The sequence below is a fragment of the Tachyglossus aculeatus genome, chromosome 11 (genome assembly GCF_015852505.1).
Source record: "Tachyglossus aculeatus isolate mTacAcu1 chromosome 11, mTacAcu1.pri, whole genome shotgun sequence".
NCBI classification, from domain to species: domain Eukaryota; kingdom Metazoa; phylum Chordata; class Mammalia; order Monotremata; family Tachyglossidae; genus Tachyglossus; species Tachyglossus aculeatus.
The window spans coordinates 4,412,627-4,439,630 of record NC_052076.1 but is presented as its reverse complement, the minus strand read 5'-3'; the positions used below and the strand labels follow the sequence as shown (position 1 = coordinate 4,439,630).

The following is a 27,004-nucleotide window of genomic DNA, read 5'->3' as shown; positions in this document are numbered from 1 at the left end:
GTAGGAGGGGTTTCAGTTAATCATATTTATTGAGCATTTAACAGTGTGCAGAGCACTGTACTTAGCGCTTGGGAGAGGACACTCTAACAGAGTTAGTAGACGCCATTCCCTGCCCTCAATCAATCGTATTTATTGAGCACTTACTGTGTGCAGAGCACTGTACTAAGCACTTGGGAAGTACAAGTTCGCAACATAAAGAGATGGCCCCTACCCAACAGTGGGCTCACAGTCTAGAAGGGGGAGACAGAGAACAAAACAAAACATATTAACAAAATAAAATAAATAGAATAGATATGTACAAGTAAAATAAATAGAGTAATAAATCCGTACGAACATATATACATATATACAGGTGCTGTGGGGAAGGGAAGGAGGTAAGGCGGGGGGGATGGAGAGGGGGAGGACGGGGAGAGGAAGGAGGGGACTCAGTGTGGGAAGGCCTCCTGGAGGAGGTGAGCTCTCAGTAGGGCCTTGAAGGGAGGAAGAGAGCTAGCTTGTAGAGATGAGCTTACAGTTTAGAGGGGGAGACAGACTTTAATGTAATATAAACAAAGAAAGGATAAAATTGAGGGGTGGGAGAGGGTTGGTCAGGAGAGGACAGTGTCAGAAAAACCGAGTTTAGATGGTGATTCAGAAGGGGGTTGGTCCACAGGGTCAGAGGCAGCGGATTGGTCAAGGAGGATTCGGATTGAGTCGCGTCTGTTAGTTGTACCGAGAAGGGAGCCGGAGAGTCGGAGTAGACGGACGGCTTGCGAAGGGTTCAGGAGGGAGTTGGAGAGGAGGAGGTGGAGGCGGCGGGTGTGAGCAACCCATTCAAGACATTCGGACAGGAGAGGTAAGGACGGGGCTGGGGCGATCCCTGAATGGAGTGATGGGGAGGTGGAGAAAGATATTTTGGAAGAGGAAAGACGTGAGCATGTTCGAAGGCAGGGAACCGAGCGGTTGAAAACGGTGGGCAGCGTGGGAAGAACGGTGAGCGCAAATTATTTTAGGAGGTGAGAAGCTTTCTGGTTGGAAGTGCAGGCGGAGGCGGTCGACTTAAGTGCTCAAGTTAAATGTATATTTTTATTTGGACATTTAGTTGTTCCGCTGTTCCATTCTGATACATTTGTCCTGCCTCGGGTTATGTCCTCTCTCTTCCTCCTGCCCCCATTCTTCGTAAAGAGTTTTTGTCTGTCTGTCCACCCGGCTAGATTGCAACCTCCTTGAGGACAGAAAACCTGTGCCTTGCTCTTGCCGCTCTCACCGAAGTGCTCAGTAAGTGCCTCACACCCCTCAGGCGCTCACTAAATTCATTCAGTCGTATTTATTGAGCGCTTACTGTGTGCAGAGCACTGGACTAAGTGCTTGGGAAGTCCAAGTCGGCAACATATAGAGACGGTCCCTATCCAACAACGGGTTCACAGTCTAGAAGGGGGAGACAGACAACAAAACAAAACCTGCCTCACAGACGGCACCGCTCTTGCATCTAATAATAATTAATTATGGTATTTGTTAAGTGGTTACTCTGTGCCAGATACTGTACTAAGCGTTGGGGTGGATACAAACAAATCGGGTTGGACACAGTCCCTGTCTCGCAGGGGTCTCACAGCCTTAATCCCCATTTTGCAGATGAGGTAACTGAGGTACAGAGAAGTGAAGCAATTTGCCCAGGGCTGCATGGCAGGAAAGTGGCAGAGCTGGGGTTAGAACCCGTGACCTCTGACGCCCAGGCCCCGGGCTCTATCCACTAAGCCATGTTCCCCCTCCTCCCCCTCCCCATCCCTCCCGCCTTACCTCCTTCCCCTCCCCACAGCACCTGTATATATGTATATATGTTCGTACGGATTTATTACTCTATTTATTTAATTTGCTTGTATATATTTATTTCATTTTTTTAATATGTTTTGTTTTGTTGTCTGTCTCCCCCTTCTAGACTGTGAGCCCGCTGTTGGGTAGGGACCGTCTCTAGATGTTGCCACCTTGGACTTCCCAAGCGCTTAGTCCAGTGCTCTGCACACAGTAAGCGCTCAATAAATACGATTGAATGAATGAATTACGAGGAGGGAGAGGGAAGACGAGGGTGAGGGGTCAGTGATGAGGTAGACGAGATTGAGGTTCATTGAGAAGATTAGCATTAGAGGAGTGATGTGCGTGGGCTGGGATGTAGTAAGAGAGCGGCGAGGTGAGATAGGAGAGGGTGAGGTGATTAAGTGTTTTAAAGCCAGTGGTGAGGAGTTTCTGTTTGATGCTGAGGTGGGTGGATGTTCTCAAGAATCACTGGAGGTTAATAATAATGGCATTTATTATTAAGCGCTTACTGTGTGCAAAGCACTGTTCTAAGCGCTGGGGAGGTTACAAGGTGATCAAGTTGTCCCACGTGGGGCTCGCAGTCTTCATCCCCAATTTACAGATGAGGGAACTGAGGCACAGAGAAGTTAAGTGACTTGCCCGAAGTCACACAGCTGACAATTGGCGAAGCCGGGATTTGAGCCCATGATCTCTGACTCCAAAGCCCGGGCTCTTTCCACCGAGCCACGCTGCTTCTCTAGGAATGGGGAAGCGTGGCCTGAACGTTTTTGTAGAAAATCGATCAGGGCAGCAGAATGAAATATGGACTGGAGAGGGGAGAGGCAGGGAGGTGAGCAAGGAGGCTGATCCGGTCATCCTGCAGGTGCCGGGGGCCGGAGATGGAGGGGCCCGTGTTCCTGAGGAGGAAGATCACCCTGCCTCGTGCCTGTGCGCTCCTGATCGCCGCCATGGTGGGCAGTGGCATCTTCGTGGCGCCCAAGGGCGTGCTGAGACACTCGGGCAGCGTCGGCCTGTCCCTGGTGGTCTGGCTGGCCTGCGGGCTGCTGTCCCTGCTCGGTGCGTGCAGGTCAGCCCCATCCTGGCCGGGCCCCCGGACAGACGGACGGATGGACGGTTTGGGCCCCGGCAGGCTGGGCCTCCCCCCGGGGTGGGGCCGTCGGCCGGGGCGTTGCCAGACTGGGGATGCCGCGGAGAGGAGCAACTACAGGCAAACAGGAAAAGCAAAGATGGCAGGAGAATGGACAGTCAACAGGGACGGTTTCGCCCCCGGGGGGACCAACTGGTTATCCCCTGGGCCGCACGGGTGCCTCCGCATTATTCCCGTTTCCCTCACCCTAAGGAATCCGTCTCGGGGGTCGTGAGTCATCTATGTGTCCCTTGAAGGGAGTCAGTCCCACCGCAACCACAAGAATCTCTGCTGGGCCCACGACCAGGGGGCCCCCAAAGCTGTTATTGCGACTGGACCTTTCTCCACACGCTTTTGAGGTTCACCTGAAATGCCTGCCCTCCTCGGACTCCCCTTCCATCCATCTGACTCATCTCCGCTACCATCCGCCTTCAATTACTCAATCAATCAATTAATCAGTCATATTTATTGAGCGCTTACTGTGTGCAGAGCACTGTACTAAGCGCTTGGGAAGTCCAAGTTGGCAACATATAGAGACGGTCCCTACCCAACAGTGGGCTCACAGTCTACTCAATTACTCTCCCTTACACCAAAGCCTTACTGAAGTCCCACCTCCTCCAAGAGGCCTTCCCTGCCTCAGCCCTCCTTTCCTCTTCTCCCACTCCCTTCTGCGTCACCCTGACTTGCTCTCTTTATTCACCCCCACCCCCCAGCCCCACAGCATTTATTCATTCATTCATTCAATCCTATTTATTGAGCACTTACTGTGTGCAGAGCACTGTACTAAGCACTAGGGAAGTACAAGCTGGCAACATATAGAGACGGTCCCTCCCCAACAGTGGGCTCGCAGTCTAGAAGTCTAGATTTATGTGCATTTCTGTCATTGTATTTATTTATATTAATGCCTGTGGGCAGGGAATGTGTCTCTTTATTCTTGTGTGTACTCTCCCAAGCGCTTAGTACAGTGCTCTGTATACAGCAAGCGCTCATGAATGAATGAATGTATCCCTTCCCACGGAGGTGGGACCCTATGGCCCCCGTCCTTCTGGTTTAGAGGGGAGCCAATGGAAGAAGCTGAGCAGGTGATAAAAGAAAGCACGTCCCTCCTGCTCCCTTCTCACGGTCCCCCCACCGCCCATCCCCTGTCCATCTTGCCCTCCCGCCCTCCATCCCTCCACCGTCCATCCCCCTGCTGCCCATCCTCCCATCCGTCTGTCCCCCCGCCATCCGTCAATCAATTATTTGCATTTATCGAGCGCTTACTGTGTGCAGAGCACTGGGAAAATACAATGTATCAGATTTGGTAGACGCTTTCCCTGCCCTCAACGAGCTTACTGTCTAGAGGATGTCCTGACCCTATATTGGGGGCTCCCAGGCAGACTCTGAGTGACCTGGAGGCTTGTGAGATGGGGCGCGGTTCCCGGCTTCTCCCCACAAGTGTCCCGGACGTTCCTCCGGACACAAAGTCGGGGCAAGGGCTGGACGCCGCTCCTCTCCGTTCCCCGCAGGTGCCTTGTGCTACGCAGAGCTGGGCACCCGGATCACCAAGTCTGGAGGCCACTACACCTACCTGCTGGAGACCCTTGGCCCCCTGCCCAGCTTCCTCTTCCTCTGGGCCGAATACTTCGCCATCAGGTGCGGCGGCTCGGAGAAGCCGTGGCTGCGGCTGGTTGGGGGCCCCGGCTCTGAGTCTATGCCCTCCCCGGCTGAGGAAGCCCCTGGGGATCCTTGGAGGAAAAGAAATTCATCTCTATCCCAAAAAGCCGCTATCTTGCGACAGGCGGGACTTCCTGTGGATTCTGGCAGCGGGCAAGGTGCAGGCCCATGAGGCTGGCGGGGCAAGAAGGGCAGCAGGAGATTCATTCGTTCATTCATTCAATCGCATTTATTGAGCGCTTCCTGTGTGTAGAGCTTGGGAAGTCCAAGTTGGCAACATCTAGATCCGGTCCCTACCCAACAGCGGGCTCACAGTCTAGAAGGGGGAGACAGAGAACAAAACAAAACATATTAACAAAATAAAATAAATAGAATAAATATGTACAAATAAAATAGAGTAATTCATTCATTCAGTCGTATTTATTGAGCGCTTACTGTGTGCAGAGCACTGGACTAGGCACTTGGGAAGTCCAAGTTGGCAATATCTAGAGATGGTCCCTACCCAACAGTGGGCTCACAGTCTAGAAGGGGGAGACAGAGAACAAAACAAAACATATTAACAAAATAAAATAAATAGAATAAATATGTACAAATAAAATAGAGTAATTCATTCATTCAATCGTATTTATTGAGCGCTTACTGTGTGCAGAGCACTGGACTAGGCGCTTGGGAAGTCCAAGTTGGCAACATCTAGAGCCGGTCCCTACCCAACAGTGGGCTCACAGTCTAGAAGGGGGAGACGGAGAGCAAAACATATTAACAAAATAAAATAAATAGAATAAATATGTACAAATAAAATAGAGTAATTCATTCATTCAATCGTATTTACTGAGCGCTTACTGTGTGCAGAGCACTGTACTAAGCACTTGGGAAGTCCAAGTTGGCAACATATAGAGACAGTCCCTACACAGCAGTGGGCTCACAGTCTAGAAGGGGGAGACAGAGAACAAAACAAAACATATTAACAAAATAAAATTAATAGAATAAATATGTACAAATAAAATAGATTTGGATTGGAGCTGACAAGGCTGAGGGAGCTGACAGGATTCGGCGGGCAGCAGATGGGGAGGTTTTTTAAGGTATCTGTTACATGCTTATTCTGTGCCAGGCACTGTACGAAGCGCTGGGGTAGATGCAAGCTAGTCAGGTTGCACACAGTCCCTGTCCCACATGGGGCTCACAATCAACCCCCATTTTACAGATGAGGTAACTGAGGCACAGAGAAGTGAAACGTCTGGCCCGAGGGCACCCAGCAGACAAGTGGCAGAGCTGGGATTCAAACCTTGTTCTATCCAGGCCCCTGCTCTATCCACTAGTCCATGCTGCCAGGGCTGGGGAAGGTGACAGGACTTGGGGGACAGGAGGAGACGGAGAACTAGGGTGAGGAGCTGGGGGGTGAGGAGCTGGGGCTGGGAGAGACTGGGAAATGGGGCTGGGGGGCTGGAGAGGGCCTCACACTCAACGTACACACAACCAGCACATAGATCTGGTTCGCACATAATCACACCCGTTGTGGACAGGTAGTCCATGTGCCCAGGACACATATAGCCACTGCACCCACACTCAGTACACACATTCAGCATGTGAAGCTGTTTGTGTACAAACACCAATGTACACATCCAGCATGTGCGTGTGGACACACACATCCCACCCCACCCCGCCACATATCTTACACCAGCCTAGGACATTGGAGGAATCATGTCTCGGTTGCCAGTCTGAGAACCGTCCCTCTTGACTAGGGGTGAAGCACCCAACACCCCAGATTCTCCCCTCTCCATCCCTGACTCTCTCCCAGTGACCCAGCATGGACCACCCGACACCCCGTCTCTCCTCTCTCCATCTCTGACTCTTTCCCTGACCCGGAACGGGCCAACCAACACCCCTCACTTTCCCCTCTCATTCATTCAATCATATTTATCATATTCACATTCAGGCAAAAACTCCTCACCCTGGGCTTCAAGGCTGTCCATCCCCTCGCCCCCTCTTACCTCACCTCCCTTCTGTCCTTCTCCAGCCCAGCCCTCACCCTCCGCTCCTCTGCCACTAATCTCCTCACCGGGCCTTGTTCTCACCCGTCCCACCGTTGACCCCTGGCCCACGTCCTCCCCCTGGCCCGGAATGCCCTCCCTCCCGACATCCACCAAGCTCGCTCTCTTCCTCCCTTCAAGGCCCTACTGAGAGCTCACCTCCTCCAGAAGGCCTTCCCACACTCAGCCCCCTCCTCCCACTCCCCATCCCCCCCGCCTTACCTCCTTCCCCTCCCCACAGCACCTGTATATATGTATATACGTTTGTACGTATTTATTACTCTATTTTATTTGTACATATTTATTCTAATTATTTTATTTTGTTAATATGTTTTGTTCTCTGTCTCCCCCTTCTAGACTGTGAGTCCACTGTTGGGTAGGGACCGTCTCTCTATGTTGCCAACTTGTACTTCCCAAGTGCTTAGTCCAGTGCTCTGCACACAGCAAGTGCTCAATAAATATGAATGAATGAATGAATTTATTGAGTGCTTACTGTGTGCAGAGCACTGTACTAAGCTCTCCATCCCCGATTCTCCCCCATTGACCCAGAATGGAACATCCAAAACTCCTGACTCTTCCTCCTCCATCCCTGATTCTCTCAGTGACCCCACAGGGACCAGCCAACACCCTTGACTCTCCCGTCTCCATCCCCGAGTCTCCTCTGTGACCCGATAAGGACCATCGGACATCCCTGATTCTCCCCTCTTCCTACCAACTAAACCTGCACAGAGCTGTCAGCAGCTGGCCTGAGAGGGAATGGCCTGGACCTCTAGATTCCCATCCCATCATCATCAATCGTATTTATTGAGCGCTTACTATGTGCAGAGCACATCCCATCCATCCCACCTCACCCCGACGCCAGGCCCCGTCTATCCGGCCCCTTGGGGCTCTTCCATCCACCCTCTCCCCCCAGGCCGGCCAACAGCGCAGTGGTTTGTTTAACATTTGGACGCTACATCCTGGAGCCTTTCTTCGCCCCCTGCCCGACGCCCGTGCCCGCTGTGAAGATCGCCGCACTGCTGGGGTTTTGTGAGTTATGTCCGGGAGGGTATTTTCTTTTTTAATGGTATTTGTTAAGCGCTTACTATGTGTCAAACACTGTTCTAAACGCTGGGGTAGATACAAGCTAATCAGGGTGGACACAGTCCCTGTCCCACATGGGGCTCGCAGTCTTTATCCCTATTTTACAGCGAGGTAACTAAGGCACAGAGAAGTGAAGTGACTTGCCCAAGGTCACACAGCAGACGGGTGGCAGAGTCGGGATTAGAACCCAGGGGTTATGGGAATGGCAACATGGTGAGGGGAGGGATTGGGGAAGGGAATGTTGAGAGTCTGTGGGGCAGGTAGGGGAGGAGGGAGACCATTCATTCATTCATTCATTCATTCAATCGTATTTATTGAGCGCTTACTGTGTGCAGAGCACTGTACTAAGCGCTTGGGAAGTACAAGTTGGCAACATATAGAGATGGTCCCTACCCAACAGTGGGCTCACAGTCTGGAAGGGGGAGACAGAGAACAAAACAAAACATATTAACAAAATAAAATAAATAGAATAAATATGTACAAGTAAAATAAATCAATCGAGTAATAATAATAATAATAATAATAATAATGATGGCATTTATTAAGTGCTTACTACGTGCAAAGCACTGTTCTAAGCACTGGGGAGGTTACAAGGTGATCAGGTTGTCCCATGGGGGGCTCACAGCCTTTATCCCCATTTTACAGTTGAGGGAACTGAGGCCCAGAGAAGTGAAGTGACTTGCCCAAAGTCACATAGCTGACAAGTGGTGGAGCCGGGATTTTTTTTTTTATAATAGCATTTATTAAGCGCTTACTATGTGCAAAGCACTGTTCTAAGCAGTGGGGAGGTTACAAGGTGATCAGGTTGTCCCACGGGGGGCTCACAGCCTTTATCCCCATTTTACAGTTGAGGGAACTGAGGCCCAGAGAAGTGAAGTGACTTGCCCCAAGTCACACAGCTGACAAGTGGCAGAGCCGGGATTTGAACCCATGACCTCTGACTCCAAAGCCCGGGCTCTTTCCACTGAGCCGCGCTGCTTCTCTGTAATAAATCCGTACAAACATCTATACATATATACAGGTGCTGTGGGGAAGGGAAGGAGGTAAGTTGGGGGTGGGGGGGGATCATCATCATCAATCGTATTTATTGAGCGCTTACTATGTGCAGAGCACTGTACTAAGCGCTTGGGAAGTACAAATTGGCAACATATAGAGACAGTCCCTACCCAACAGTGGGCTCACAGTCTAAAAGACTGGGGGGATGGAGAGGCGGAGGAGGGGGAGAGGAAGGAGGACTTCAAAGCCTTCTGTTCTATCTATCAATGATATTTATTTATTCTCCCGATTGTCTCCTCTCAGCACCAACTCTACGGCTGACTCCGGACAGCCCCTTCCTCCTGCCCACCTTGGGTCTCGGACCAGGACTTTGGGCCTGGGGCTCGGATTGGGGGCTCAGATCCGGGGCTCGGACAATGCCCTGGGCTGAAAAGGGCGGTGTACAGCAGGCCGGAGCCCGCGCTGGGTCCCAAGGGGTGGGAGGATGGACCATTCCATGGCAGGATGGGTTGGGGGCCACCCTTGGGGGGTCAGTTGGGGGGAGAGTCAGAGCCGGGAGGGATTCCCCAGGCCAGCGCTGCTCTTCCTGCCTCAGGAGAGCCGGTCCGGGCCCATAGGCCTCTAGGAATGAGATGGCCAGAACCAAGGACCCGTTCGCCCTGGTTGGTAGCCATGCGGCCCAGCCCATCCTGACCGATCGCTCACCGCGTGACCCCCAAGGTGGACGCCCCCCTCTTGTCTTCCAGACTCTGTGCTCGCTCTGAACGGCTGGAGCGTCAGCTGGAGCGCCCGGCTGCAGTCCGTCCTGTCCGTGATCAAGCTCACGGCTCTCGCCCTCATCATCGGGCCGGGGACCGTCCTCCTGGCCCAGGGTGGGTGTGGGGCTGGGAGGACCCGGAGAGCCGGGCCCCAGTCCCGGATTCCCAGCCCCAGTTCCGGATTCCCAGTGGGATCCCACATTGGGGGCTGAGATGGGATGGAGGGGAGGCAGGGGCACTCGGGACTCCAGGTCTACCGGTAGCTGAGCCTGCTTGGGTCTGTTGGTGAAAATTGTGGAATTAAGCTTTTACTACGTGCCAAGGGCCCGGGGTGTATAGGAGACAACTGGATTGCACACAACAACAATAATAATAATGATGATGGCATTTATTAAGCGCTTACTATGTGCAAGACACTGTTCTAAGCACTGGGGAGGTTACAAGGTGATCAGGTTGTCCCACGTGGGGTTCACAGTCTTCATCCCCATTTTACAGATGAGGGAACTGGGGCACGGAGAAGATTTGCCCAAAGTCACCCAGCTGACAAGTGGCAGGGCCGGGATTTGAACCCAGGACCTCTGACTCCAAAGCCCGGGCTCTTCCCACTGAGCCACATTGCTTCTCACAATCCCTGTCTCACGTGGGTCTCCCAGTCTAAAGAGGAGGGAGAACAGGTACGGAATCCCCATTTAGCAGCTGGAGAAGCTGAGGCCCAGAGACGTGAAGTGACTTGTCCTAGGTCACACAGCAGACAAGTGACAGGGCTGGAAATAGAACTGAAGTCCTCGGACTCCCAGGACTGAGATCTTTCTACGAGGCCAGACTGTTTTTCTCCTGGCCCGGGGAGCAGCGGAGGTGCTCCCGATTCAACCGCTCCAACGAAGAGCTAGAATCACTTGACCTGGGGCCAGAAGCCCCGGATTCTAATCATCATCATCATCATCAATCGTATTTATTGAGCGCTTACTATGTGCAGAGCACTGGACTAAGCGCTTGGGAAGTACAAATTGGCAATGTATAGAGACAGTCCCTACCCAACAGTGGGCTCACGGTCTAAAAGGGGAGACAGAGAACAAAACCAAACATACTAACAAAGTAAAATAAATAGAATAGATATGTACAAGTAAAATAAATAAATAAATAGAGTAATAAATATGTACAAACATATATACAGGTGTTTTGGGGTAGGGAAGGAGGTAAGATGGGGGAATCCCAGCTCAGCCACCAGCCTGCTGTGTGACATTAGGTCAGCGGTTGACCTCTCTGGGCTTTGGTCTCCTTCGGTAAAATGGGGGCAAAGATGCTTGCCTCTCCCTGCCTCCCAGAGATGGTGAGGTGCCCGGGAAGCAACCAAGGTGGCCGGAATATTCAAGGTGGCAGAGGGGGCCTCCCGCCCACTGGCCTCCCTCCCTGTGAGGCCTGGTTTGTGTCCCCTCCCCACTGACAGGGCACACGGAGAACTTCCAGGAGGCTTTCGGCCACTCCGCGCAGGCACTGGACAAGCTGCCGTTGGCTCTCTACGCCGGGATGTTCGCTTACTCTGGCTGGTACAGAAGCGGGCCGGGCCGGGCCCGGAGGGCGGGTGGGCCACGGTCGCCGGCCAGCCGGCTCAGGGCTCACTGTCCACCTCTGTCTGCCTCATCAGGTGCCAGACAAGCTTCGTGAGGGAGGAACTGGTCCGGCCAGAGCGGTGAGCGAGGACATCCACTCCGTTCCCGCCGCCGAGAGGGAGGGACCGTGGTGGGCACAGGGGGTGGGGGGCCGCCCCGGGTCTCGGAGGGCACCGGATTGGCGGGGGGGACCTTCTAGGCAGATCGCGGGGCCCTGCTGATTGTAGAGCGATGGGGAGTGGGCCCCGGGAGGCCTCCTTGCTCTACAAACAGCCTGTTATTACTCTATTTATTTATTTCTTTTACCTGTACATATCTATTCTATTTATTTTATTTTGTTAGTCTGTTTGGTTTTGTTCTCTGTCTCCCCCTTTTAGACTGTGAGCCCACTGTTGTGTAGATACTGTCTCTATATGTTGCCAACTTGGACTTCCCAAGCGCTTAGTACGGTGCTCTGCGCACAGTAAGCGCTCAATAAATACAATTGATTGATTGATTGACTGATTGACTGAGGCCAGCAGAAAGTGTAGGGGCTGTCTAGACGCAGAGACAACGCCAGTCCTGCCCGCCCACCCCGTCCCCAGTTGGCTACTGACCTGCCTGGGAGCCCCTGGGCCAACGGGGAGGTGGGAGGAGGAGACAGGAGGGGAGACTGTTGCCAACTTGTACTTCCCAAGCGCTTAGTACAGTGCTCTGCACACAGTAAGCGCTCAAGAAATACGATTGATTGATTGATTGATTGATTGAGACTAGCTCTGGTTGGGTGTAGTCCGGGGGACTGGGAGATAGGAGGGGAGATTAGCTCTGGTTGGGCGTAGTCCTTGGGACGGGTCCAGACCAGGATACTCTAGAGTCCAGGTGGGGGTCAGATAGAGAAGCAGCATGGCTCAGTGGAAGGAGCCCGGGCTTTGGAGTCAGAGGTCATGGGTTCGAATCCCAGCTCCGCCACATGATGATGATGATGATGGCATTTATTAAGCGCTTACTATGTGCAAAGCACTGTTCTAAGCGCTGAGGAGGTTACAAGGTGATCAGGTTGTCCCAAGTGGGGCTCACAGTCTTCACCCCCATTTTACAGATGAGGGAACTGAGGCCCCAGAGAAGTGAAGTGACTCTCCCAAAGTCACACAGCTGGCAGTTGGCAGAGCCGGGATTCGAGCCCATGATCTCTGACTCCAAAGCCCGCGCTCTTTCCACTGAGCCACGCTGCTTCACACATGTCTGCTGTGCGACCTTGGGCAAGTGACTTCACTTCTCTGGGGCCTCAGTTACCTCAGCTGTAAAATGGGGATTAAGACTGGGAGCCCCCACGTGGGACAACCTGATCACTTTGTATCCCCCCCGCCCAGGGCTTAGAACAGTGCTTGGCACATAGTAAGCGCTTAACAAATGCCATCATTATCATTATTGTTCTTATCTAAGCCCTGGGGCTGTCCAGGTTGCCACCACATCCTGTTTGGCCTGTCCTCAAAATGGGCACTGTCACAGGGGAGGCCTGGCCCGGCCACGTGGATTCCCCAGGCCCTGGAAGTGATCCAGGGAGCAGAGAGGGGAATACTGGGGGCCAGGCTGGCTGAAAGAGAGAGAGAGAGGGAGAGAGAGTGGGGGCGGGCGGGCAGGGGTAGGGCCAGCTGTCTCCGTTCCTCCCTGGCATCTTGCCCAGGGCCCCTCCAAATGGGCAAGCAGAGGGGACCTTGTCAGTCTCGCCCTTGGGGACCCAGGGGACAGGACCAGGCCCCGCTCGGCCTGCCCATCCGTCCGCCTGCCCGTCCATCTGCTCCCCAGGACCGTCCCCCTGTCCGTGACCGCGTCGGTCCTCACCGTCATAGTCGGCTACATGTTGACCAATCTCTCCTACTACACGGTACTGACCGCCGAGGAGGTCCTGGCGTCCGAGGCTGTGGCCGTGGTGAGACTCGGTCTTCGTCCTCCCACTGGGGCTCAGGGCTTTCGGAGCAAGGGGTGCCGGGAAGCCGGGGAAGCCACTGGAACATTTCCACGGCCCCGGGGCCCCTGGGCTTTGCCATTTAACGTCTTTTCCGTTCTCAGCGGGGATGGCAAGAGGCCCAGATGATAACACCAGTCATCCCCTCCTAAGCCCCCTTGGCTGGGGGGCACTAAGCCCGAATCCTTTCCTGCTGTAGAGCTTTGCCCAGCGAGCGTGCCCCGGCCTCAGCTCTCTGGTCCCCATCCTGGTGGCGTTGGCCTGCTTCGGGTCAATGAACGGAGGCATCCTTGGTTTCTCCAGGTGAGACCTTTTATTTGTGGCTTATAATAATAACGATTAAGTGCTTGCTATGTGCCAAGCACTGCTCTAAGAGCTGGGGGAGGATACAAGGTGATCAGCTTGTCCCGTGTGGGGCTCACAGTCTTAATCCCCATTTTCCAGATGAGGTAACTGAGGCACAGAGAAGTGAAGTGACTTGCCCAAAGACACACAGCTGACGATTGGCAGAGCCGGGATTTGAACTCATGACCTCTGACTCCCGAGCCCGGCTCTTTCCATTGAGCCATGCTGCTTATAATAATAATAATAATAATGGTATTTATTAAGTGCTTACTATGTGCAAAGCACTGTTCTAAGCACTGGGGAGGTTACAGAGTGATCAGGTTGTCCCATGGGGTGTGGGGGGGGGGCTCACAGTTTTTTAATCCCCATTTTCCAGATGAGGTAACTGAGGCACAGAGAAGTGAAGTGACTTGCCCAAAGACACACAGCGGACGATTGGCAGAGCCGGGATTTGAACCCATGACCTCTGACTCCCGAGCCCGGGCTCTTTCCATTGAGCCATGCTGCTTATAATAATAATAATAATAATAATGGTATTTGTTAAGTGCTTACTATGTACAAAGCACTGTTCTAAGCGCTGGGGAGGTTACAGGGTGATCAGGTTGTCCCATGGGGGGGGCTCACAGTTTTTTAATCCCCATTTTCCAGATGAGGTAACTGAGGCACAGAGAAGTTAAGTGACTTGCTCAAAGACACACAGCTGACGATTGGCAGAGCTGGGATTTGAACCCATGACCTCTGACTCCCAAGCCCGGGCTCTTTCCATTGAGCCATGCTGCTTATAATAATAATAATAATAATAATAATAATAATGGTATTTGTTAAGTGCTTACTATGTGCAAAGCACTGTTCTAAGCGCTGGGGAGGTTACAGGGTGATCAGGTTGTCCCACGGGGGGGTGGGGTGGGGGGCTCACAGTTTTTTAATCCCCATTTTCCAGATGAGGTAACTGAGGCACAGAGAAGTTAAGTGACTTGCCCAAAGACACACAGCTGATGATTGGCAGAGACGGGATTTGAACCCATGACCTCTGACTCCCGAGCCCGGGCTCTTTCCATTGAGCCACACTGCTTATGCAGAGAGTCCACTAGGACTCCAATTACCCCATGCTACCCCGTTGGCAATCAGTCGGCCAGTGGTATTTGACTACTTACTATGTATAGAGAATTGAACTGAGCGCTTGGGAGAGCACGACTCAATCACAAAATCGATTGATCAGTCGTATTTATTGAGCGCTACCTGTGTGCAAGAACACTGTATTAAGCGTTTGGGAGAGTACGCTATAGCCTAGTTGGTAGACACGTTCCCTGCCCACAGTAAGCTTACAGTCTAGCGTGGGAGACAGATGTTAATATAAATAATAATAATAATGATGGCACTTATTAAGCACTTACTATGTGCAAAGCACTGTTCTAAGCGCTGGGGAGGTTACAAAGGTGATCAGATTGTCCCCCGTGGGGCTCACAGTCTTCATCCCCATTTGACAGATGAGGGAACTGAGGCAGAGAGAAGTGAAGCCAAAGTCACCCAGCTGACAATTGGCGGAGCCGGGATTTGAACCCATGACCCCTGAATCCAAAGCCCGGGCTCTTTCCGCTGCTTCTCTAAATGAATACTGGTTAGGTACCTAAGTGCTGTGGGGCTGAGGGAGGGGCGGATAAATGGTGCAAATACAAGTTCAAAGGCGACGGAGAAGGGAGTGGGAGAAAAGGAAATGAAGGCTTAGTCGGGGAAGGCCTCTTGGCCTCAGAAAAATCACCGGCTGCTCTTTGGGAGCAGGGCAGGCAACAGGAAGAAACTCAGAGTAAGTCTGGGTAAGTAAGATCCCCCCCTCAGATGGTGGATCTGCCCCAGCTGGACCTCAGTTTCCCCATCTAAATTAAAGTTGTGCTCAGACCGGCCTCCCCTCCCTCTCAGTACTATTCAGGTGGACGGGGAACGTGTCTAATAATGTGTCTAATAAACGTGTCTAATAACGTGTCTCCCCCTTCTAGACTGTGAGCCCTCTGTTGGGTAGGGACCGTCTCTATACGTTGCCAACTTGTACTTCCCAAGCGCTTAGTCCAGTGCTCTGCACACAATAAGCGCTCAATAAATACGATTGATTGAATGAATAATAATAATAATAATAATGATGGCATTTATTAAGCGCATACTATGTGTAAAGCACTGTTCTAAGCACTGGGGAGGTTACAAGGTGATCATGTTGTCCCACAGGGGGCTTACAGTCTTAATCCCCATTTTCCAGATGAGGGAACTGAGGCCCAGAGAAGTGAAGTGACTTGCCCAAAGTCACCCAGCTGACAATTGGCAGAGCCGGGATTTGAACCCATGACCTCCGACTCCAAAGCCCGGGCTCTTTCCGCTGAGCCACGCTGCTCCTCATGCACGCTGCACGCTGCCGCGTCTACCAACCGTACTCTCCCAAGTGCTTAGTACAGTGCTCCGCACGCAGCAAGCACGCAATAAAAACCATTGATTTGATTGACTGATGGTGACCGGAGGCACGGGGAGCGGGTGCGAATGGCGCAGGCCCTCAGCCCCTGCTCCTGTCCTCACTGTGCAGGACGCTGTTTGTGGCCTCGAGGGAAGGCCAGTGGCCCCCGCTCTTCGCCATGATCCACATCCGCAGACGCACACCCTTGCCGGCCGTCCTGCTCATGGTGAGGCCGGGGTGGAGGGGGGTCACGGTCACAGTCACGGTCACGGTGTTGTCCCATCTGCTCCGGGGGAAGGGCAGGCTCTGGGGGTTGGCGGGACAGAGCCAGGCCTACGCTTCCCAACATCCTCCCGGCGGGCGGAAGGCCAGCTCCCTCTCCCCACCGCCTGAGTCACCGACAAATTGCCTTTCAAGCGTCCAGCCCAGTAGCTAGAACCTAGTCTGGCAATCCATAGGTTAGGGCCACCAGGCCGGCTCGGGGCCCGGCGTGGTCCCCTGGGCGCTTTGGCCCCGGGCCCCGTTTCCCGGAGCAAGCTGGACCCAGAAGCGGTAGCCAATACGGGCCTGAGAGCAACGGCCAGCTTGCGGGGAGTCTCCGCAGTGCTAAGGCCAGCCCTGGGCTCCGTTCACACCGCCACCAATCAATCAATCAATCGTATTTATTGAGCAGTGCGCAGAACACTGTACTAAGCGCTTGGGAAGTACAAGTTGGCAACATATATGGCACCACACCGACACAACTCCTTCTCCCCCTTTCCCGTCCCTCTCCCTCTTTCTCCTTCTCTTCCTCCCTTCTTCCTCCTCTTCCTCACTTTCCTGGTCCTCTTCAATCAATCGTTGGCATTTATCGAGCACCCGCTTGACTGTAAGCTCGTTGTGGACAGGGAAACGTGTACCAACTCTGTGATAGTGTACTCTTCCAAGCGCTTAGTAGAGTGTTCTGCACACAGTAAGTGCTCAATAGGTACAATTGATTGGTTGATTGCTGTACGTGGGGCACTGAGCTAAGCATATAGGTGGGAACCGCACCCTCCGCTCCTCTGCTGCCGCTAACCTCCTCACCGTACCTCGTTCTCGCCCGTCCCGCCATCGACCCCCGGCCCACGTCCTCCCCTTGGCCCGGAATGCCCTCCCTCCGCACATCCGCCAAGCTCGCTCTCTTCCTCCCTTCGAAGCCCTCCGGAGAGCTCGCCTCCTCCAAGAGGCCTTCCCACACTGAGCCCCCTTTTTCCTCTCCTCCTCCCCATCTCCCCCACCCTCCCTCCTTCCCCTCCCCACAGCACCCGTATATATGTTTGTCCAGATTTATTACTCTATTTTACTTGTTCATATTTACTATTCTATTTGTTTTGTTAATAACGTGCATCTAGCTTTATTTCCGTTTGTCCTGACGACTTGACACCTGTCCACATGTTTTGTTTAGTGGTCCGTCTCCCCCTTCTAGACTGTGAGCCCGTAGGTGGGTAGGGACCGTCTCTATAGGTCGCCCACTTGGACTTCCCAAGCGCTTAGTCCAGCTCTGCATACAGTAAGCGCTCGATAAATATGATTAAATGAATGATCAATCAATCGTATTTATTGAGCACTTACTGTGTGCAGAGCACTGGACTAAGCTCTTGGGAAGTACAAGTTGGCAACATATATGGCACCACACCGACACAACTCCTTCTCCCCCTTTCCTGTCCCTCTCCCTCTTTCTCCTTCTCTTCCTGTCTTCTTCCTCCTCTTCCTCTCTCTCCTGGTCCTAGTCGGTAGACACGATCCCCCCCTGCCCCATTGGGGATCCTGGAGCCATTCCTCACCTCCTCGTAGCCCCGGGAATGTCTTGCTCGGAGCTGTGGGGGGCCAAGAGTCCGGGGCCTTGGGAATTGGGTTTGACTGGTCTCCTGTGGCCGTCTCTCTCCGTCTTCCTCTCCAGTTCCCCTTGGTCACGGCCATGGTGTGCGTGGGTGACGTCTATCCCCTCCTCACCTTCTTCAGCTTCTCCCGGTGGCTCTTCATCGGCCTGGCCACCCTGGGCCTTATGCTCCATCGACGCCGTCACCCACAGCTGCCCCGGCCCTTCAAGGTAACCTTGGGGGGCACCCCGATTCTGTCCCCCGCTCCGAAGCATCGCGGTCTAATGGAAAGAACCCCAGCCTGGGAGTAGGAGGCCCTCGATTCATTCATTCAATCGTATTTATTGAGCGCTTACTGTGTGCAGAGCACTGGACTAAGCACTTGGGAAGTCCAAGTTGGCAGCATATAGAGACGGGCCCTACCCAACAGTGGGCTCACAGTCTAGAAGGGGGAGACAGACAACAAAAGAAAACATATTAACAAAATAAATAGAATAAATATGTACAAATAAATAGAGTAATAAATACGTACAAACATATATACATGTATACATATACACACATATATACACACATACATATACATATATTTATTTTATTTGTACATATTTATTCTATTTATTTTATTTGGTTAATATGTTTTGTTTTGTTCTCTGTCTCCCCTTCCCAGACTGTGAGCCCACTGTTGGGTAGGGACCGTCTCTATATGTTGCCAACTTGTACTTCCCAAGCGCTCAGTACAGTGCTCTGCACACAATAAGCACACAATAAATACGATTGAATGAATGAATGAATGAATTACTCTATATTTTATTTGTACATATTTATTCTATTTATTTTATTTTGCTAATATGTTTTGTTTTGTTCTCTGTCTCCCCTTTCTAGACTGTGAGCCCACTGTTTGGTAGGGACCGTCTCTATGTGTTGCCAACTTGGACTTCCCAAGCGCTTAGTACAGTGTTCTGCACACAGTAAGCGCTCAATAAATACGATTGAATGAATGAATGAAAATACATATATACAGGTGCTATGGGGAGGGGAAGGAGGTAAGGCAGGGGGGATCCCGGCTCTGCCAATTGCTTGCCGTGTGACCTTAGGCGAGTCACTTCACTGGTCTCTGCCTCAGTTTCCCCAACAGTAAAATGGGGATTCAATACCCATTCTCCCTCCTACTTAAACTGTGAGCCCCAAGAGGGGCAGGGACTGTGTCCAACCCGATGTGCATATAGCTATAATTCTATCTATTCTGATGGTTTTGACACCTGTCTCCGTGTTTTGTTTTGTTGTCCATCTCCCCCTTCTAGACTGTGAGCCCGTTGTTGTAGGGACCGTCTCTAGATGTTTCCGACTTGTACTTCCCAAGCGCTTAGTACAGTGCTCTGCACACAGTAAGTGCTCAATAAATACGATTGAATGAATGAATGAATGATCGACTTGTATCTACCCTCGCACTTAGAACAGTATTTAATAATAATAATAATAATAATGATGGCATCTGTTAAGCGCCTACTATGTGCAAAGCACTGTTCTAAGCTCTGGGGAGGTTGCAAGGTGATCAGGTTGTCCCATGGGGGGCTCACAGTCTTAATCCCCATTTTACAGATGAGGGAACTGAGTCAGTCAGTCAATCGTATTTATTGAGCGCTTACTGTGTGCAGAGCACTGTACTAAGTGCTTGGGAAGTACAAGTTGGCAACATATAGAGACAGTCCCTACCCAACAGTGGGCTCACAGTCTAAAAGGGGGAGACAGAGAACAAAACAAAACATATTAACGAAATAAAATAAATAGAATAGATATGTACAAAGGCCCAGAGAAGTTAAGTGACTTGCCCAAAGTCACACAGCTGACAACTGGTGGAGCCGGGATTTGAACCCCTGACCTCTGACTCCAAAGCCCAGGCTCGCTGAGCCACGCTGCTTCTTGTACTTCCCAAGCGCTTAGTCCAGTGCTCTGCACACAGTAAGTGCTCAACAAATACGATTGAATGAATGAATGAATCATCATCATCATCATCGATCGTATTTATTGAGCGCTTACTATGTGCAGAGCACTGTACTAAGTGCTTGGGAAGTACAAACTGGCAACATATAGAGACAGTCCCTACCCAACAGTGGGCTCACAGTCTAAAAGGGGGAGACAGAGAACAAAACCAAACATACTAACAAAATAAAATAGAATAGATATGTAGAAATAAATTAAATAAATAAATAAATAGAAATGAATGATTGAGTTGTATCTACCCTCGCCCTTCGAACAGTATTTGACACATAGTCGGTGCTTAAGAAATAACACTTATGATTATTATTATTGAGGTTTTGGCCTCATCTCTCCTCCTGGGTCCAGGAGGGCCCAGAGAAGGGGAAGACCCCTGAGGGTCCAAACAGGCTGGGCAGGTTAGGGGTGGTCTTAACTCTCCTTTGTTGGGGGCAAGGAGGGTGGGTGAGGGAGGAGAGGAGGCAACGTGGCGGGAAAACTCACCGCCTGGTTACTTGCTTCGTGAGCCCAGGTGCCCCTGGTCGTTCCAGCCATCTTTTCCATCCTCTGCTTCCTGACGGTGGGACTGTCCCTGTACGCGGATCCGGTGAATATCAGCATCGGCTGTGCCACGGTCCTAAGCGGCTTCCCCATCTACTATCTGGTGGTGCGCAGGCCGGCGCCCGCCCGCTGCCCACTGCCCACCCGCTGTCCGTCCGTGCTGTGTGAGTACCCGTCTCTTTTCCTTGGCACGTCTCCTCCTCCACCCCGGGGCTCTTTCCTAGGACAGTGGCTGCATAGTGACTAGGATTCCTTTAGTTTGAGTCTTTCCATTGCTTTTAGACTGTGAGCCCACTGTTGGGTAGGGACTGTCTCTATATGTTGCCAATTTGTACTTCCCAAGTGCTTAGTACAGTGCTCTGCACACAGTAAGCGCTCAATAAATACGATTGATGATGATGATGGGAGAGCGTTTTCTACAGCCCCACTACAGCAGCGGTCCAGCACATAGCCCCCTAAGGACCGGGCGATCTCCAGACCCGGCTGCTCGGTGGTCAGGGAGATGAAGCAGCTCGCTTGGGGTGGGGGCTTGCATGGGTCCGGTCAGAATTGCTCAGCCTGGATGGACACAGATAGAGCCGGGGCCGAGCTGGGGTTATATTGCTATATTGTAGCGCTTAGTACAGTGCTCTGCACACAGGAAGCGTTCAATAGCTACAATTGACTGACTGACTGACTGACTGGGATTTCCAGAATCAGGAAGGATGCGGTCGGGGGCACACGGAAGCTCTGGTCCCCAAATCCGATCCCGGCAGGACGAGGGGCTGGGGCTGAGGGGGAAGCTGGGAATTGACAGGTCAGAGCTTCTTCTCACAGTGAGGGGTGAACACAACAAGTCCACCCCACCATGAAGCGGTGATGAATACTAATAGGATTAGGGGATTTGGGGAGGATCCATGGATAAGTGGCCCTTGCTAGCTCAGGGAGAGTCGGGGATGGAGAGGGGAGAGTCGGGGGTGTCGGATGGTCCTTGCTGGAGAACTAGGGTAGATTCAGGGATGGAGAAAGGAGAGTCAGAGGTGTTGGGTGGTCCATGCTGGGGGATAGTCAGGGCTGGAGAGGGGAGAGTTAGGGGTATAAAAAGATACAGCCCTAACCAGAAAGGAAACCATCCCTGATCCTCCCAGCATCCTTTATTGCTACCTTCAGAAGCGGAAACCAGGGCCGGGGAGATCATCGGCTGCTTCTCTCAGCGTCTCATGTTCTGATACCCTCCGGCACCCCCGTTCCTTTATTTCTCCTCTTACAGATTACCTCACCGTCAAACTGCAGCAGCTGCTGGAGGTGGTTGGACAGGAAATCCGAACTTACTGATGGTCTCCGCCTCTCCCGTCCCCCAGCTGGCCCCCTTCGGTCAATCAACCTGTCCATCGGTGATAGTCAGCATAACTGTGGGATTTGTTAAGTGCCAAGCAAACACTGGGTTAGATACAAGATAATCAGGTTGGACATTGTCCCTGTCCTAAATCAGCTCACAGACGAAGGGTAAGCGAGGACAAAGTATTGATTCCACATTTTACAGGTGATGAAACGGATCCCCAGAGAAGCGAAGTGGTCTTGCCCAAGATTACATAGCAGGCAAGGGCCAGGTTTAAAATCCAGGTTCTCTGACTTCAGGCCGGCCCTTTATCCATTAGGCTTCCTATTAAGCACTTACTGTGTCCAAAACAGAACTCCTTATCCTCCTGCCCAAACCTTTTCCTCCCCATCGCTGTAGAAAATACCACTCTCCTCCCTAGATCACCAGCCCGTAACTTTGGCATTGTTCTCATCTTATCTCTCGCACACAAGCCATATATTCAATCTGTCACCAAATCCTGTCAGTTCTACCGTCACAAAATTGCTAAAATCCACTCATCTCTCCATCCAAACTGCCTCTCCCCATCTTCAAAGTCTCCTCAAGATCACATCTCCAAGAGGCCTTCCCCGATAAAACCCTTTTTCCCAGTTCCCTCTCCCTTCTGCGTCATCTATGCTCTTGGATCTGTTCATTCATTCATTCAATTGTATTTACTGAGTGCTTACTGTGTGCAGAGCACTGGAATAAGCGCTCGGGAAGTACAAGTACATATAGAGACAGTCCCTACCCAATAACGGGCTCACAGTCTAGAAGGGGAAGACGGACAATAAAACAAAACACGTAGACAGGTGTCAAAATCCTCAGAACAAATAGAATTAAAGCTAGATGCACATCATTAACAAGATAAATAGAATAGTAAATATGCATAAGTAAAATAAATAGAGTAATAAATCTGTACAAATATATATACAGGTGCTGTGGGGAGGAGAAGGAGGGAGGGTGGGGGGGGATGGGGAGGAGGAGAGGAAAAAGGGGGCTCAGTCTGGGAAGGCTTCCTGGAGGAAGTGAGCTCTCAGTAGGGCTTTGAAGAGAGCTAGTTAGGAAGAGAGCTAGTTCCTTTTAGGCACTTGATATTCACCCTTCCCTAAGCAGTGTGGCTCAGTGGAAAGAGCCCGATCTTGGGAGTCAGAGGTCATGGGTTCTAATCCCGGCTCTGCCACTTGTCAGCTGTGTGATTTAGGGCAAGTCACTCAACATCTCTGTGCCTCAGTTACCGCATCTGTAAAAGGGGGATTAAGACTGTGAGCCCCACATGGGACAACCTGATTACCTTGTATCTACCCCAGTGCTTAGAACAGTGCTTGAACCATCTTTATTGTTATTATTAGATATCTGTAATTTATTTACTTAGTTTAATGTCTATCTCCCCGCTCGGGACTGTAAGCTCATTCTGGACGGGGACTATGTCTACCAAGTCTGTTGTATTCTCCCAAGTGCTCAATACAGTGGGATGCCCCCAGTAAGTACTCAATAAATACCATTGATGGATTGATTGTAGAACACTGTATAAAGCGCTTGTGAGAGGACAATATAGTGGGTAGAAACAATCCCCGCACTCAAGGAGCTACCATTCTAAGGAACGGCCCAAGTGTCTGTGTTCCTTCTTGTGTGCTGTGGGCATACAGTGGCCTGGTTTGTAAAGAGGCTCTGCTGCTGCTGCTGCTGCTGCTGATGGCATTTGTTAAGCGCTTACTATGTGCAAAGCACTGTTCTAAGCGCTGGGGGAGGTTACAAGGTGATCAAGTTGTCCCACAGGGGGCTCACAGTTTTAATCCCCATTTCACAGATGAGGTAACTGAGGCCCAGAGAAGTGAAGTGACTTGCCCAAAGTCACACAGCCGACAGTTGGCAGAGCAGGGATTTGAACCCATGATCTCTGACTCCAAAGCCCGGGCTCTTTCCACTGAGCCACGGAGATCCCGGCCCGGGGTCCCTGATGAGCCCCGGGACGGCAGATGGGACCCCCAAAGGTCAGCAGGGTGAGATGTCTCTGGGGCCAGGGCGAGGGGCCGGCCGGCAAGGGGCACGAGCGAACTGGGGGGCACTTGGTAGAGACGAGAAGTCTTGCGACGGATTCTGGTTTGACCGACGGATTCTGGAGTGGGCCCCCAGCCCAGTTTGGACCCATTTGCTTCTCCGCCCCCAGTATCTGGGGGTGGGGTAACCCGCTCAGACACAGGCCGCGGGGCTCCTGGGGTTCCCGGGAGATGAGGGTGCCAGGGGCAGTGGGAGTGGGGTGGCAGTGAAGGAAGGGAGCCCCATTCCTGGGCTGTGGGGGTCCTAGGTCCATTGGCCATGACCTCTGCCTCTGAACTTCGCCTCTCAGAGGGGTGGAAGAAGAGGGGGGTCTCCCTCAGAAGCAGAAGGGATTTAGGGAGCACAACTACCCTTGTGCAACTGGTCACATCCCCCTCTCCCCACCTTTGGCCGGGGGTCCTGGGGATCACCTCGGCCCGTCAACGGCCGACTCTCCCGCACCCCCGGCTCCGCCAAATGTCAGCTGTGTGACTTTGGGCAAGTCACTTCACTTCTCTGGGCCTCAGTTCCCTCATCTGGAAAATGGGGATGAAGACTGTGAGCCCCCTGTGGGACAACCTGATCACCTTGTAACCTCCCCAGCGCTTAGAGCAGTGCTTTGCACATAGTAAGCGCTTAATAAATGCCATCATTATTATTATTATTACGCTGCTCCCGGGGTCCTAGGGGAGCCGACCATCAGCACGAGCCGCAGTAGGGACTCGGAGTTCACAGAGCCAAGCAGGAGAAGCAGCGGGACCTAGCGGGAAGAGCACGGGCCTGGGACTCAGGGGGACCTGGGTTCTAATCCTGGGTCTGCCACTTGTCTGCTGGGTGATCTTGGGCAAGTCACTTCACTTCTCTGGGCCTCAGTTACCTCATCTGGAAAATGGGGATTAAGATTGTGAGTCCTATGAAGCAGTGTGGCTCAGTGGAAAGAGGGCGTGCTTTGGAGTGAGAGGTCAGAGGTACAAATCCCGGCTCTGCCAATTGTCAGCTGTGTGACTTTGGGCAAGTCACTTAATCAATCAATCAATCAATCATATTTATTGAGCGCTTACTATGTGCCGAGCACTGTACTAAGCGCTTGGGAAGTACAAATTGGCATCACATAGAGACAGTCCCTACCCAACAGTGGGCTCACAGTCTAAAAGGGGGAGACAGAGAACAGAACCAAACATACCAACAAAATAAAATAAGTAGGATAGAAATGTACAAGTAAAATAAATAAATAGAGTAATAAATATGTACAACCATATATACATATATACAGGTGCTGTGGGGAAGGGAAGGAGGTAAGACGGGGGGATGGAGAGGGGGACGAGGGGGAGAGGAAAGAAGGGGCTCAGTGTGGGAAGGCCTCCTGGAGGAGGTGAGCTCTCAGCAGGGCCTTGAAGGGAGGAAGAGAGCTAGCTTGGCGGATGGGCAGAGGGATTGGGGGCATTCCAGACCCGGGGGAGGACGTGGGCCGGGGGTCGATGGCGGGACAGGCGAGAGCGAGGTACAGTGAGGAGATTAGTGGTGGAGGAGCGGAGGGTGCGGGCTGGGCTGGAGAAGGAGAGAAGGGAGGTGAGGTAGGAGGGGGCGAGGGGATGGACAGCCTTGAAGCCCAGGGTGAGGAGTTAACTTCTCTGTGCCTCAGTTACCTCATCTGTAAAATGGGGATAAAGACTGTGAGCCTCTCGTGGGACAACCTGATCACCTTGTAACCTCCCCAGCGCTTAGAACAGTGCTTTGCACCTAGTAAGCACTTAATAAATGCCATCATTATCATTATTATTATTATGAGGGACTGTGCCCTACCCAATTACCTCGTATATACCCCAGCATTTAGTACAGTGCCTGAAACATAGTAATAATAATAATAATGATGTTTTTTGTTAAGCACTTACTATGTGCAAAGCGCTGTTCTAAGCACTGGGGAGGATAAGCACTTAATACCACAGTTACTACTATGATATAATATTATGTAGAACACTAACAAACACTTCAGTTATTATATATTATATCATATTTAGAATAGTACATACTATTGCATATTATACTACATTGCACATAGTAAGTGCTTAATAAATCATTATTATTATTATTGCATATAATAACAAACACTACTGTCATTATATAATAATAAAGATGATAATGATAATAATAATAATAATAATAATAATAATAATAGTAATAATAATAATAACGTGACTGTGCTGGATAGTTCCCACCATTCACTCTCAGAGTAGATCAGAAGCCAAGGCACTTGAGCTCCCGGGAAGGCTATTGCTTCCAAACCCCAGTCCATCCTTCCTGGTCCTTGCCCCTGGTTCCAGAGATGGAGATGGCTCAAACTGAGAGAGCTGAGCAGGAACAGGGTTGAAGTTTATTGAGTAGGAAGATCAACTCTCTACGACAAAGATAAATTTCAGGCAATCCTCCCCCATCCCCTGAGCCCCCATCAAATTAAAAAACTCCCATCTGCTGTATTAAAACTGTCACATAATAACAGTAATAATAATAGCTGTGGTAATTGTTAAGCACTTATTATGTGCCAAGGCACTAAGTGCTGGGTAGATATGAGACAATCAGGTTGGACATAGTTCCTGTCCCATATAGGGCTCACAGAATTCATCCCCATTTTACAGATGAAGGAACCAAGGCAAAAAGAAGCAAGGCTGGATTAATGCAGGGTCAGGTGCTTTGCACATAGCAAGTGCTTAATAGATGTCATCATCATTATTATTATTGCATATAATAACAAGTACTACTGTCATCATATAATAATGATAATAATAATAATAATAATAATAATGATAATAATAATGTGCTGGCTAGTTTCCACTATTCTCACCCTCAGAGTAGATCAGACACCAAGGCACTTGAGCTCCCAGGCAGGCTATTGCTTCCAGTCCATCCCTCCTGGCCCTTGCCCCCTGTTCCAGAGATGGAGATGGCTCAAACTGACAGAGCTGAGCGGGAACGGGGTTGAAGTTTATTGAACCAGCAAAGGGGTGGGTAAGGCAAACACTTAATTATCATTCCACATTCTCATCCCAGCAGGATGAGCGGGCTGGGGGGTAGCGCAGTGTTTGGCTCAGAACAAACAGCAGGAAACACTTCTTGTGAAATTCGAAGTGGCCAGACAACCCGCATCTCACAGGATGGTCCCGGTTCGGTGTTCTTCATCCGGCCGCCTGAAAAGCCTCGGGTGGGTGGGTGGGTTCCCTGGGTGAGGGAGGGTGGGGGGCTGTACGATTGAATGAATGTTCAAGACTGCTGGACAGCAGGAGGGAGAGATGAGTCTCACCCTTTTTCCGGCCCCTCCCAGAAGCTGGACACCCCCAGAAGCATCTGAGGATAGTGCGAACCCCGTTCCTTTATTTTGGGTGGCGATGGTGGCAGCAGCAGCAGAGGTGAAAGTGAGGTGAATCTACCTGACAGTGTGTGTACGCAGCCCTGATCCCTTCCTCACCCTCTTCTCCCTCTT

At 51.4% G+C, this 27,004-nt stretch overlaps 1 protein-coding gene across 4 annotated transcripts; it reads left to right on the top strand.

Annotated features, from left to right (window-relative positions):
• Positions 1–2,657: 2,657 nt before the first annotated feature.
• On the top strand, positions 2,658–21,967 carry LOC119934654 (cystine/glutamate transporter-like). 4 transcript variants are annotated; one of them, XM_038754214.1, is made up of 12 exons: positions 2,658–2,847; positions 4,426–4,552; positions 7,526–7,629; positions 9,426–9,551; positions 10,885–10,984; positions 11,083–11,127; positions 12,833–12,956; positions 13,192–13,295; positions 15,904–16,000; positions 17,696–17,845; positions 20,125–20,317; positions 21,403–21,967. In XM_038754214.1, exons 1-12 carry the CDS (start codon positions 2,670–2,672, stop codon positions 21,465–21,467), a joined length of 1,413 nt encoding a protein of 470 aa, XP_038610142.1. In that variant the 5' UTR covers positions 2,658–2,669; the 3' UTR covers positions 21,468–21,967. The 4 variants fall into 4 exon arrangements, with proteins under 4 accessions (XP_038610142.1, XP_038610141.1, XP_038610143.1 ...); XM_038754213.1 differs by having other exon boundaries at positions 7,514–7,629; XM_038754215.1 differs by lacking the exon at positions 9,426–9,551 and having other exon boundaries at positions 7,514–7,629.
• The last annotated feature ends 5,037 nt before the right edge of the window (positions 21,968–27,004 follow it).